Source organism: Schistocerca piceifrons, unplaced genomic scaffold (genome assembly GCF_021461385.2).
Source record: "Schistocerca piceifrons isolate TAMUIC-IGC-003096 unplaced genomic scaffold, iqSchPice1.1 HiC_scaffold_866, whole genome shotgun sequence".
Taxonomy (NCBI): Eukaryota; Metazoa; Arthropoda; class Insecta; order Orthoptera; family Acrididae; genus Schistocerca; species Schistocerca piceifrons.
Genome location: NW_025729131.1, coordinates 1,813,584 through 1,827,374, shown reverse-complemented (window position 1 = coordinate 1,827,374; position 13,791 = coordinate 1,813,584). Strand labels below are relative to the sequence as shown.

The following is a 13,791-nucleotide window of genomic DNA, read 5'->3' as shown; positions in this document are numbered from 1 at the left end:
GAAACAATGGCAAGAGACTACTATTTGTTGTTACTTACGCTGCCACTTTCTTTGATAATGATCAAAAAGAACCAAATAATAGACTGCGTATGATAGAAGATGTTCTGAACGAGAGTTTAGCGAAAATTTTTCTCCATTTGAAAATCTTTTCAGACGCCTCTTTAGTACATTACATTCTGCACAGCAATTAGAGTCATCTTAGATTTACAAAATCTAGTCAGTTGCCAAGCTTCATTTCTGACTCTATCACTGTTCAGCATAAGAATAATACAAATATAAACATGGCATGATATGTATATCCTTCCGCGTTTGCCGTTGTCTCACTCTAGTTTCGTAGTTTATTAGGCGTACAGGATTTAAATGAGATAGCAGCAAACAGAAAGAATACATGGCATAATGTTCACATTCTTCTACCTTTTCTTTTACTTTATTTACTGACGCAGAGGTTTTGATTCCAGTGTTTATATTTGTGCCTGCAAAGCATGCCGGTGTAGCACTACATATATTCAATGACAGAAGTTAGTTGTGGCGAAACCTACCAAAATTTTTTAGAACTTCCGCTTACTTTGCACTCGATTCTAAGCTGCAGGCAGTTTTTTGGATTACAAAAACTGGAAAAAAAGTGCGGCTTAGATTCGAGTAAATATGGTAAATGTACCCTAAGTCCTGTTTCTTAAAATGGAAAACTGTAACTAAATGAGCCTATGGTCACCCAGGTTGGCTAGTCATATTGTAGTCATGCCGTGAGATGTCCAATATCAGAGGGGCAAGGGCATGGGAAAAGGTAAGTCCAAGGTGTGCACATGCAACACAAGTAGTCCAAGTTCTAGTAGCAAACATCGGCCATCTCATTGTTAGTAAGATGAGTGGTCCAATGTTGACAGCTAAAGCTGCGGTGTTGGCACCAGGTCATATTCCCACAAGCTGCTGCAACTTCTCCTGGCACAAGGATAGTATGACTCATTCCTGAATGCTGATGTTGTTCCATGTATCACCCTTCTGCACCAGAAAATGTCAGTTCACATTTGTAGGCACAATTAAAGCTGCTCCTTTCTGCTGTTGATAAATTGGTTAGCTGTGTATGGTCTCCTTGAGCAACCAGCAACATCAATCCCTTCTTTTGACTTTCTTTTTTAATTTATTGATTTGTCAACCTTCAAATATTTGATGTGGCTTCAAATTTGTGTGTTGCTCACAGTATTTCAGCTTAACATTTTCTTCACATGCTGTTGTACTCTCTGACAGATCTAGTGTGCAAAATTCTCATTAAAAGCTAATTTATTCTTCTTTCAGTCAATTTAATGTCTTCATCTTTATTTATTTAATTCACAGTCACTGCTTATTTCGGCCTCTTCACAGGCCTGACAGCTACACTCACCAAAATGAGATGTTAGATTTCATGATATAAAGTTGATCTTGTCTTCTTGGTTCAGACACCGGACATTCAAAATGGTTGCTATTATTTGCATGTAGATAACACCATCATTGTTTTTAAAAAAAGAGTAATTAGTTGTGTACTTAATATAATAATCTGTTGTATTGACTCATAACCATGTACATCACTCTCCTTGCATTAGATCAGTTCAAGTTTTCCTCTCTGTGTATAAGTTATTATCCTTAGGAAAATATGATGATGACTCAGTTTTACCCAAAATTGTATGTTAGTTCATTATAATGTAATTCTGACATTTAACATACGACCATTGACAATTGTCATGTATGTCTCACCCTAATGTGTGACGTGTTTGTGTGAAACAACCTATTCTAAACACACAAGTATATGATTGCATTTCACAACAACATGTAATGTGATAAGTAAATAGATCCATTAACATCTTTTATTAAATTTTGCTCTAGAACATGCCTTGGTCTTCAATCATTGGTAGGAAAATTTGTGAGAAATGCACTGATGGCTTGTCTCACTACAAAATACAAAATTATGCACATAATGAGAAAAGGCACTTAGTCCAAAATGATGGGTTTGTGGTGAATGACCGTAAAAGTTTAATTGTGTCTGAGAAATCTGATCTTGCTTTATTTGACAGTAGGGCATTTTTATTGCTGTCTACATTTGTTTAGCCACATTTTAATGAATTCTTTATAACTATAAATTTTAATTCTGTTATTTGCCTGTTACAAAGTAGAGCACCACTGTTGCTTAATATAACGCAGTACTACTCTTGTCTTTGGATCATAGTAATTATTAAATACAAAATGACACTATAGCATAAAAATTATCATGTTGCTCATGGACTCTGAAATGTTATATAATGGTATAAAGTACAACATTGATGAAATAACTGTTTACAGACACAAATGACTTGATCTTTTTCCTCTGACAATATTTTGTACAAAACAGAGAGAGTCTTTCACATTCACTTTGTAAGGCTTAGTGAGGGCTTGAACTAAAGCAAAAAATGCATATTACCTGTAGTTAGTAACAAAGAATTTGGACTTTTAATCCTACATAATTCAGTTTTTGCATTTCACTTATGGCTGTTTCCCAGTAAACCCCTGATATAAAGACATACAATGTGTTAGATCACAAACTAATTAAATCAGCAGTTTGTGAGGTTGATTTCAGTGTCATAGATAAATTGCAAAACAGATATATTGTGTTTCTATTTTACAGGAAACTGGAGCTGCAGAAAGTAGAAGGCAGTGCACCAGTTGCTGCAAAGAGACGGCTGGATAGGGAGCCATTGGGAGGGAAGGGGAAGCGGATGCGTCTGTTACCACCAGCTGATAGCAAACCAGCACCATAACCAGTGCAACCTCCTGCCCCTGCAGCCTCTGAGCATCCGGCTCTTTCTCTCCCTGTTCTTTGGCTATCAAAGTCGGCATCTGTACCAGTGAGTTGTTCACTGATTTAGAAATAGTTCTAAGTTGTAAATGAAGATATTAATTAAAGAATTCTCATCATTATTAGTAAAATTCCATCCTGAAACACCAAGATCAAATGAGACTTCACCTATGTACAAATTTAGTTAACTTTTAATTCTTTAAGTGATCTAACAATTCAGAAACTGTAGGCAACAGGAAAAATATTGTCTAATTCCTATGCAAAACCTGGACGTGTCTTTCTTCTTTGTATTGGGGCATGTAGAAACTGAGGGCAGAAGCAAATTCTATAAAATGTTTTCAGTGAACTGTGCATGTAAAATTTTTATAAAATTCAGACTTTTGACAGTACTCATCAGTATCTTCATTAGGAAAGCAACTGATACCAAATAGTTGCTTTTCTCTTGAAGACAGTTGTAGATAATGTTGAAAACTTGGACCTTTATACAGGTTAAATGCAATAAAATCACCAACGATATTGTATACATCAAATCTGCCCTGGAAAAAATTGTGATTACTTTAAGCGAGTTGATATATCAGCAAGGGATTGCATTTGGCACCACAATGTGACACAGTATGCTGCCCCATAGCATGTTATTATTAGAGTGATGTTAAGGGGCTATTTACAGTAAAACGTTATTGTCTTAAAAAATTGAACTGAACACAATAACTCCATCTGTCAGGGTGTATACGACCTGGGACAACCGGGAGATCCGGGAAAAACCCGGGAATTTTTCATTGTTCTTGTTCTCAGTTAAATTTTCGTAATTTTGACTGGTAAGAACTGATACTCTAACGAAGGATATTACTGTATCCCGCTACTGCAGAATAATACTGCAGCAATAAAACATGAACGAAGGAAAAAACGAAAATAAAAGTTAAAACTGTAAAGGAAATGCGCCATATACAACAACAAAACACAGTGCTCATACAAGCATTTGCCAACAGGAAAATATGTCAAAGGCTTTAGGAAGACTATGCAATGCTTCGTAACAACAAATTGCCTCTGATGAGTGTGACATCACAACTGTTTACATTAGATTCATTTTAGCAGTTACAAGCAGGATCATGCGTATGCGCAGGTGAGTAGTAGCTTCTCCCACTTCTGGCTACAGAAATGTGGCTGTTGGCTGTGTAAGCAGTCGCAGCAAGCAGCTAGATGTTACCGGGAAAAATTTTAGTGGAGCGCCCAAGCTGCCAGATTCATGCTTGCGCAGCAGGCCAAGATCTGGGAGGGGGGCAAATTCATAATCTTGAGGAAAAAAAACATTTTTTGTTAGACAAAGCGCATAGCATCTAGCGCACGTTAGTCTATCGATTATTAATGTGACTTTGAAACGCATCCCTGTCGGTTTTTGAACATTTTTGAACACATTCTAAGTTGATTTCTGAATGAATCTTAAGTTGATTTGTGAATATGTGCGTAGTGTTCATGATGTCTCTGTCAGAAACAAACTTTCATGAGTGGAGTAAGGCCGAATGGATGAATGCCAACCGCTGTATGATTGTGTGTTTGATTGGGTTTGCGAATGATGAGCGTTGTTATAATTACTAGCAAAATCCATAGATTCAGACTACTGGAGTGGAAATAAATGAATAACAGGTAAGATAGATTACGTATTAAAATGACTCTGAGCACTATGGGACTTAACATCTGAGGCCATCAGTCCCCTAGAACTTAGAAATACTTAAACCTAGCTAACCTAAGAACATCACATACACATCCAAGCCCGAGGCAGGATTCGAACCTGCGACTGTAGCGGTCACACAGTTCCAGACTGAAGTGCCTAGAACCGCTTGGCCACTGCGTTCGGTGATTACATATTACCTTCTCGGTGTATCCAAGAAAATGAAATTTTGACAGAAAATTTTTTGCCAGATCGCTATACTAGTAAGGGTTAGTTGTACAGTCCATGACTAGCAGCCGCCTTGAGTACTATTCTGGAAGTAGCACGGAAAACGCGTTGTATGAACATGTAACAATGCCTAACCGGAGAACAATCGTGGGATAACTAAACTGGTGATTCTGGTAGAGTTAGTGAAGTTAACCGGCAAATAAGCTTTGACATTGTCAGGAATAGTTACAGAATTAGTGATAACAAGACTCTTTGTTAGAACAAGGAAGGAGGAGAAATGGGGACACCACACAAACTGTGGAACAATATGACGATTCTAAGTTTCTATAAAAATTTTGTACTACTACTTTTCGATCTCATGGTTGGGAATCTGGAGCGTATGAATGAAGTGTGAAACTATTTCCTAAAGTAAACCTTTTGCTTGTAGTAGGCCTAATAGGCATTTGATATTGGTTCTTTGTGAATTATATTCTGTTGTTAAAAATGACTGTTTGTGCCAAAATAGTCTCGTTTATTTGGTGTGTGTTTCAATTGTGGCAGTATGAGAAAGGCCTATTTTGTTTTATCTACCAGAGAGTGACAAAATAGACATAATAAGATCGAGAAACACCACCATTCTTGTGCCCTATTTTTATTAACAGCTATTAGTATTAGACAACTACATTTCAATTTTTCATGTAGCAAAATGTTTGCAGAACTTTGATGAGGCAACAGATTCTTTCGCAGAAACGAAAGCACGCCATGTAAAGCTGTAGCAAGATTAGAGAGAAAAAGTTCTTGGAGCTAAGGATTGAAGAAATGTGTATTGTCTTGCTTGTTTCATGTCTTTAATGGTTTTATGTATCCTATATTTAATTTTATGTCACACAAAGCAGCAAGTTGTTAGCTGATAGGGAATAAAGAATACAAATTTTCTGAAGAGTTTTTATTCTAAGTAGAGGGACAGGATGTCAAACCGGCCGACTGTAAGCATGAGAGGCACCACAGGACATTTTAATTTCCACTGTCCTGAATATGGTTTGATGGTATCCATTACAAAATACACGTTTCAATTCCACAGAGCGAAATACGGTGATGTGCGATAGGGGAATGCTGTATGAAGAGGTGTGGTGCTGCGCTTTGACACACTTAAGACCAAATAACATGTCTTACATTTCCTCGAACACATATGTTTTATGCATTAGAATCTTCAGAAAGATTTACACAACAAAAGGTATATATTTTTGAAAATTCAATTTTTTTCTAATTGGCATCCTGTCTGAAACGCTTGAGGGAGTGGCAGGGTATTGCCCCGGTTTGGAAATATTGTAGATCCAGGGGTGATGCGCAGAGCAGTCTAAGTTATAGTGGGCAAGTGGGTAGTCTCCACGTGACCCGTATTTACATTTAGTGATTTTGCTGTTTCCCCTTCATTTACTGCTCTCATGTGAAATGAAAACAAAATAGATTTCTGTGGCCAAGGGCTATCAAGTGAATTAAAATACATTCACATAATTACGGAAGGCTAAAATGTGTTGTTAGTTGCAGATTTTATTTTATTTCCACCTTTCTGACAGTCAAGCATTAATTGCCTTCCAGAACAATGAAGTTAATTTTGTCAGTTTGCTAAAGAAATTTTCTTTTATTAATCTTCTCCGCTGAGGCAGACAATATATTTGAAACAAAGTGTTTATTCCACACACTGTTCGCTGCATTTCAAGTGCACGTTTTCAACTTCTAGCACGTATGGCATTATGCCATAATAAAGAACCAAACATGAGATAACATAGTACTGGTACTCCGAGTAATTTTACATCCCGAAAACTACATTGAAAAGCTTAATATCAGGTCGTGGCCTACTTCACTGGGAATTTGGATATATGAATGTGCACTTTAAATGTGCACATTTTAGTATGGGTCACAAAATTCCGATGCTTTTGGAGTATCCTCTGATGTCTTGTCTCTTTTATGACATAATGTAAGATCTTCTAAAGTTTTACACACATGAACATATGGGCTCCCGCAGAAACGAACCTATTTCTAGTAGGTCGCGGGAAAATATTCCAATTGGTGGTTTGAAAAGCTTTGCTATCAAAGTAAATTTCCTTTTATGCCAAGTTGAACTGTGTGCGAGAATGTATGATGAATTTCTTAAATCAAAGAGTTTTTCATTCTCATTTAGAAATCAACTCTTTGATGATGAGCAGCAGATCGAAGTAAGAGATATTGGTCTGTAATTTAGTGGGTCCATTCTTTTTTCCTTCTTATATTCTGGAGTCACCCGTGCCTTTTTCCAATTGCTTGTGACTTTGCTCTGGGTGAGATATTCACCATAAAAGCAAGCTAGGCAAGGGGCTAGTGTCATTAGAGTACTCTTTGTAAAACCAAATTGGGATGTCATCTGCACCTGGTGATTTATTTGCTTTCAGTTGTTTCTCTGTGCCCTCGTTGCTTGTTACTATTTCGTCCATACTGGAGTCTGTCCAATGGTCAAATGATGTTAGTACAGTTCTCCTGTGTGAGTGATTTCTTGAATGTGAAATCTAAAACTTCAGCTTTCATTTTGCTGTCTTCAACTGCTACACCAGATGGTCAACAAGGATATGGAGCCACTGTGATACCAATAACTAAGCCCAGTAAGGGCAAACACCATCCTTCTAGCTACCGCCCCATCTCTCTCACCAGCTGTGTTTGCAAGATGATGGAATGTACGATTCATGGCTGGCTGGTATGGTGGATCAAGTCTCGCAATTTACTAACCACTGCACAGTGTGGACTTTGAGCACACCGTTCTGCAGTTGACCACTTTGTCCACACATGACATGGAATGGTTTTCTGTGGAAATCCCAGACTGTGGCCATGTTTTTCAATTTGGAGAAAGCCTATGACACTTGCTGTAGGACGGGTATCCTCTGTACTCTCTGCCTGTGGGCCTTTCATGGCCGCCTGTTCCGTTTCCCTAAGAAATTTTTAAGAGACAGAGATTTCATGGTCCGTGTGGGTTCTGCCATGTCGGACACCTTTATCCAGGAGCCTGAGAGCCAATTAAAGATTTTACACAGCACCAGGATTTTCACAGGTTCTGTGACAAATCTTTTGCTAAGTTATGATAGTGGTAGTTGTAAGCTCTGCACATAGATCTTTTCATAGATGCACAAATGTCTACTAACCTTTGCTTGTTGTCATTTGTGCGTTTCCTTTTGAACAAGAGTGCAACAGCCTCCGCTTCCTCAGCATCTTCCGAATTTCATTATTAAACCATAGTTAGTCTTTTCCATACTTTATCCACTTCCTAGGCAAATAAATCTCCAGACCACAATTTACAATCTGCTTAAACTTCGTCTATAATTCCTCAGTGTCTATCTTACTGGAACTAAGTGATACCAGTTCACTGTCTAAGTGAGATGCTAACAAATGCATATCTCCTTCTGCTATTTAGTAGAAACACTCCCCTAGCCTTCTAGACTGATTTATTAATTTCCGTAACCATGTTGCTATAATGACATCATGATTACCTATCCCCCTTTCTGTATTGACATTGTCGATAAGGTCCGGCCTAATTGTAGTTACAAGGTCTTAAATATTTCCATTGTGTATAGCATGCTCAAGACAGTTTTCAGAAAATGTGTTCAAAAATATTTCACATGACTATCTACCTCCCCCCTAGCAATGAATCCTTAGACATCCCAGTATATACATCCCAGTATATACTCGGTTAGTTAAAGTTGCCTTCAAATAGTACTACATGATCTGGCTATTTACGCACTACTGACCATAGACTTTCTTTGAATGATTCTAAAACTGTCACAGCAGAATCGGGTGGCCAGTAAAAACAATCTCCCTCCCATGGCCTGTAATCTGTCTTTTTGATGTACGCTCAATGACGCGCAAAATATCTCAGAACTTTCCACTTCGGGTTTCAGCCAGCTCTCGGTCCCAAAAATAATTTTAGCACAGGACTTTCCAGGGGGGCAGTAAATTCAGGAACTTTATTACAAAGACTTTGACAGTTCACTGATAATATTTTGACAGTCAATGTGTCTTTAGTCCGAACACGGTATGATGTCTCTTGCTGCATATCTACGTGAGTATTCATCAGAGCACCTCAAACTATCATCTAGTCTAAAAAGACCTCATGTGCACTCCTCAAGTACTGTGCTATGCGTCTAGCGGCTTCCTTTGTGTAGTGCAACCCTGATCTATCAGGGGAGTCCTAAAAATGCAGCTCTAGAAATCTGCAGCCAGGTTTTGCCTTCTCACACTAGAGGGGATCACAAAGCAGTGTGAAATTTGTCAAGAGGCTACGAAATCATATATTTTTGACTGAAGCTACCATATGTGTACAAATGCTCAAATATGCCATTATCACTGACTGAGTTATGTGTAACTCAATTCTAGCTGTGGAGTCATTCCATGTAAGAACCAAATGCATAGGGATCCTTTTGAATTACTGTGATTAGAGGAGGTTGAATATGTAATTGAATTGCAGCACATAGTGAAGGAGATGATCTCAAGAAAGTGACATTTCTGAAAATTTATTTTATTTACCTTGCTTCCATAACTTTATTTGTAAAGTTATAGCATACACTTTATTCTATAAAAATAGGGATGAAGTAAAATTTTACTCAATACAGCTCCCATATAGAAGTGACCTAATAATGTTAGCTTAGGAGGAACTAAATGTTAAAGTGTCCTAAAAATATCTGTTTTACACACAAAATGTTTTTTAGCAATATCTTGGACATTATTCACCTTCAAGTAGCCCCAATGTAATGTTTGAATGTACAAATTTCTCTACAGAAAGACAACATTAGTAATATACACCAATGATGCAATTGTTATTCGTCAAGAGTGCTATACTAGCATTGATCTATTTTTATCGCATCAGATTTTGTGGGAAAGTTTTTACATTATACCTATAGTTTTTACATTATACCTGTAGTGTTTGGGAAGACGTGATTTTCCTCTAAATAAATAACACTGTTGGCCCAGTATATAATGTACATAATTTATTTGTAGACATAAAAATGCAGTTCCTGGTTCAAAAATATGCCCCCAAAAGTGGCACTGAGTGTCCAGAAGGAACTGCTTACTCCATTAACAAAATTACAGTGTTTCATCAGCTTTAGCCCCTACATGGTGACTTCATAACGAACACGGATGCCCAAGCCTTTGTGTACTGGCCTTGAGTGCAACATATTTGTGGTTCATTCCAAAATTTCTCTCAAGAGCGCACTTACGTGGTATCTGTAGGAAAAGTAAGCTGTGTGTATTACATCCACATTCATCACATAATAATAACCACTTAGAATTTGAAGCTATTAGGAATGGTGTAGCACTGAGTTCTATTTTTGGACCTTTGTTGTTTCTTAAACACATATAAAATTTTGCTGAGGATGCAAGTATAGGAATTTTTATTGTGCCATTGCCTTGAGGGAAAAGGCAACTTATGGAATATCTGATAACATTAACAGATGATTAAAGGCAAATGGTGTATCATCAAATTAAGAAAAGACTCAGTACTTTCACACCAATACTTTGCATAGAACTGAGGCATAAAGATGTTTATTTGAAAGGAGCAAGGGAGTGGCTGTGTGGGGTAAACATATAATATGGGGACCATTGCTAATAATGTATTAACAGGTGATCTCCCAATAGGCACTCATGGAAATATTTAAAGAAATAAGGGACTGTGTCAAGGGAATGACTATCTTAGATTGTCTGTCTCCTCTAACAATACAACATAACATGCGACTATTTATCAAATATGGTCTAACATATTCACCTATTGCTAAACGTTCTGTCTCTATAGCACTTACATGTGAGACATGGAAAAAGTCATGAACCCTTTAAGGCAGTGAGGGAATCATTGGGATCTGTGAGCAGTTTGCCAAAATCACTAGTCAACATCCTACAAATCCATTATTTGAACCATTTTTAATTGGATGCTATGGTCTGTTCAGCCGATAAATACAGGAAATATGTGCTGCTTAATGTGGTAAAGCCTAAGTACACAATACTTGTATTTTTCATGTGAGTCAGCATAGTGAGTTTACTCATTTAATCATTGTTTGTAATTAGAATGGAGTTACTTCTGTGTAAAAATTGAGGGTCCTGTTTTATCGTTAAATGCTGCATATTTATTGTTTCAAGCAGTTTCCCCTGTAATTCAATCTTTTTGGTAGGAATTTACTGCATCACTCTTGAAATCATAAACAAAATTTCATTCTACACCCAATTTGCTAATTTAATCTCTCTTTCATTGACAAGTGTTCATAAATTCGCATTTTCATATGTCTGAGATAAAGATTTAATTCCATTTAATTATTTGTACTGTACCTAACAATTATGTTTCCAGCTGTTGGGAGGGCGTAAACGATTAGAAGTATCGAATGGTGCTCTCAACACTCCACATGGTCCACTGACACGGGTCTGTGTGTGCAGTGTAGCAGACACTGAACAGCCACCAGACTGGGAGGCTGTGTTGGGTTCTCCGGCAGCTGGAGTAGCTGCCAATAACCAGGTTGTTGCTATTGCGTGCCAAGATGCTATGCTCCATCTGCTTGATTTGAAAACAGGTACCGTAGCATCACATTATTATTTCATTACAGTTGCAGAGGATTGGCTGAGAACAATCTTAAGACTATTTTCTAAGTATATTATTTGTTAATTGAAATTATAACTAAATGAAGAACATGAAATAAGTCTTTACCCAAAAAATGGTTTAGTTAAACATATAAGATAATCGTATATCTAATTAGGTATGTTTATTCCTGTTGTGTCATAAATAAGAGCTTTACAGGAGGAAATGGGGGCTATATAAGGGGAGTTCAGTATTCCAAAAAACATTTGATATTCAGTAACAAGTACTAGCTGTAACTCATTGTATTGTAATGTGCATGGGTAAATATTAGTCATTTAGTGCATACCAAAACTAGTTAAAACACACAATGTACTGTTCCTCAGAATCCAAGCAATGTCAGGGCTCATTATTTTGATGGGAGTAATATAGACTGTCTGACATTCATTTGGTTAAAGACTCAGTGTTGGTTTATTTTTCACTCACTGTACTCTCAGTTAATCTGCACAACTGGATTGCACATGTTGGAGGTTACATTTTGCACAGTCTCTTTGTGAGTGCTTGCTTGTCTATTTGAGTTTTGTTGATTCTTTTTAACTGTGTCAAGGAGAGGAGGATCCATAGACCTTAGTATTTGACATAAAATTTCAACATGATACATCTAATTGTTCCTGAGAGGAGGGGGGGTTTTAACTGACAGCTGGACAACAAAATGCTCCTCTTAGAATTCTGTTTCTACCAATTACGGTACGGAACCTTAAGAATGAGCTCCAAGGTCTCATAGAAGATGCACAGTTGTGTCAAAACTTGCTACAGTTGCTGTCAACTGTTCTGCTTCCCTTACTTTGTGTTCAAGGTGCCATTATTAATGACTTATGTCTCTCCATTAACTCAACAAAAAATAATGAAGTTAGAGTTGTTAAGAGAGTGATAAAACCCCTAAATAGCAAAAGTCAGATTTGTTGAAGCACTTATCGTACTCCTAACTAAAGTAAAAGAGAGTTTGCACTTGAAATACTATAGTGTTTTGGTGCCACGTAAGCTGACATAAACCAGATTTATGTCTCCAATTCATCTACTATCTGCTTTGAAAACACAAATAAGATCATATAATTCCTGTGTAGATGTGTCCTAGTGAGGGAAAAAGTGAGTCTTTTGTGCTAATACAGAGTGTGAAAACTTCTTCAGGGCAGAGATGTACCGTATTTACTCGAATCCACAGCAAAAAAAAAAAAAAAAAAAAAAAAGGGTGGGAGACGAACGAGCACCTTCGACCACTGCATTTTCATACGTTATCCAACGAAGTAAATACAAATTCCGTATTGTCCATCTTCGAATGTAGCAGCATTTCAATGTACTACGAAAATCCGACTGGCAAGACTGTTTGGGATGTTTGACAAAATATGGCCAACTCTACGTTCTGAATTCTATCCTACCTGTGAGAAGAGATGGTTCCTTATAGGAACTTTTATGAATTGTGAATCACATGCAGTATTCTCTTCACCATGAGAATAATATGAATATAAAGATTTTGCCATGTATTCTTTCATGTTTGCTGCCAACTCATTTAAATCCTGCCTGCTTAATAAACTACAAAACTAGAGTGAGACAACAGCAAATGCGGAAGAATATACATATCATGTCATGTTTATATTCGTATTATTCTTATGCCTAATAGTGATACAGTCAGAAACGAAGCACAGCAATTGACTAGATTTTTAAATCTAAGATGACTCTAATTTCAGTGCAGAGTGTAATGTACTAAAGAGGTGTCTGCTAAGATTTTCAAAAAGAGAAAAATTTTTGCTAAACTCTCGTTCAGAACACCTTTTATCATATGCTGTCTATTATTTGATTCTTGTTGATCATTATCAAATAAAGCAGCAGTGTAAGTAACAACAAATAGCAGTCTCTTGCCATTGTTTCGCTAATGAGACAGTTCCTCTCTCTTTTTTTTTTTTAAATTGTAAGTGGCAGTGGTGTGCACAAAAGCAAGCCAAGCCACATTATCAGAAAGCGACAAACAGTGCATGACACAGTACAATAATGCATTTTCAGCTTAGAGTGACGTAAACACCTATAACAAAGAGAATGACACTTATCAGATCGAAGAAAAATAAGCAATCAATTTAAACCAGACGAAGTACGTGATAAAGGAAGAGTACCCATATAAATACGGATGGAGCACCTGATGCATAACAATGGCTACCTGGTAAAGCTTAACTGCTAAGCTTACGACTCGAACCAAACTGCTGTAGCTGTACCGTCATTCATGCAATCTAAATTGTGTCTCATATTACAATGGATCAACTTTGTCTCGAATTGGAGCTGCAGCCTAAAACTTTTCTCTCCCCTTGAATTTCGAGACTCAAATTTCAGGTGCGGCTTAGATTCACGAAATTTTTTTTTTTTTTCCTTCATTTCGAGTCTCATTTTTCAGGTGCGGCTCAGATTCGAGTGCAGCTTAAATTCGAGTATATACAGTGAGTTGTTGTGGAGATTCTGAGGCAGGGTTCCATGTGAAGAACTCCATCC

The 13,791-nt window shown here is 37.2% G+C and overlaps 1 protein-coding gene across 1 annotated transcript in view; it reads left to right on the top strand.

Moving 5' to 3' along the window:
- LOC124771034 (protein HIRA-like) overlaps positions 1-2,765 on the top strand; it is a gene marked incomplete at its 5' end in the record, with an annotated part of 86,603 nt that extends 83,838 nt beyond the window's left edge. Inside the window, one exon of the mRNA XM_047249274.1 lies at positions 2,633-2,765. Coding sequence (XP_047105230.1) covers positions 2,633-2,765 — 133 coding nt within the window. The remainder of the gene's footprint in view (positions 1-2,632) is intronic.
- Positions 2,766-13,791: the final 11,026 nt, after the last annotated feature.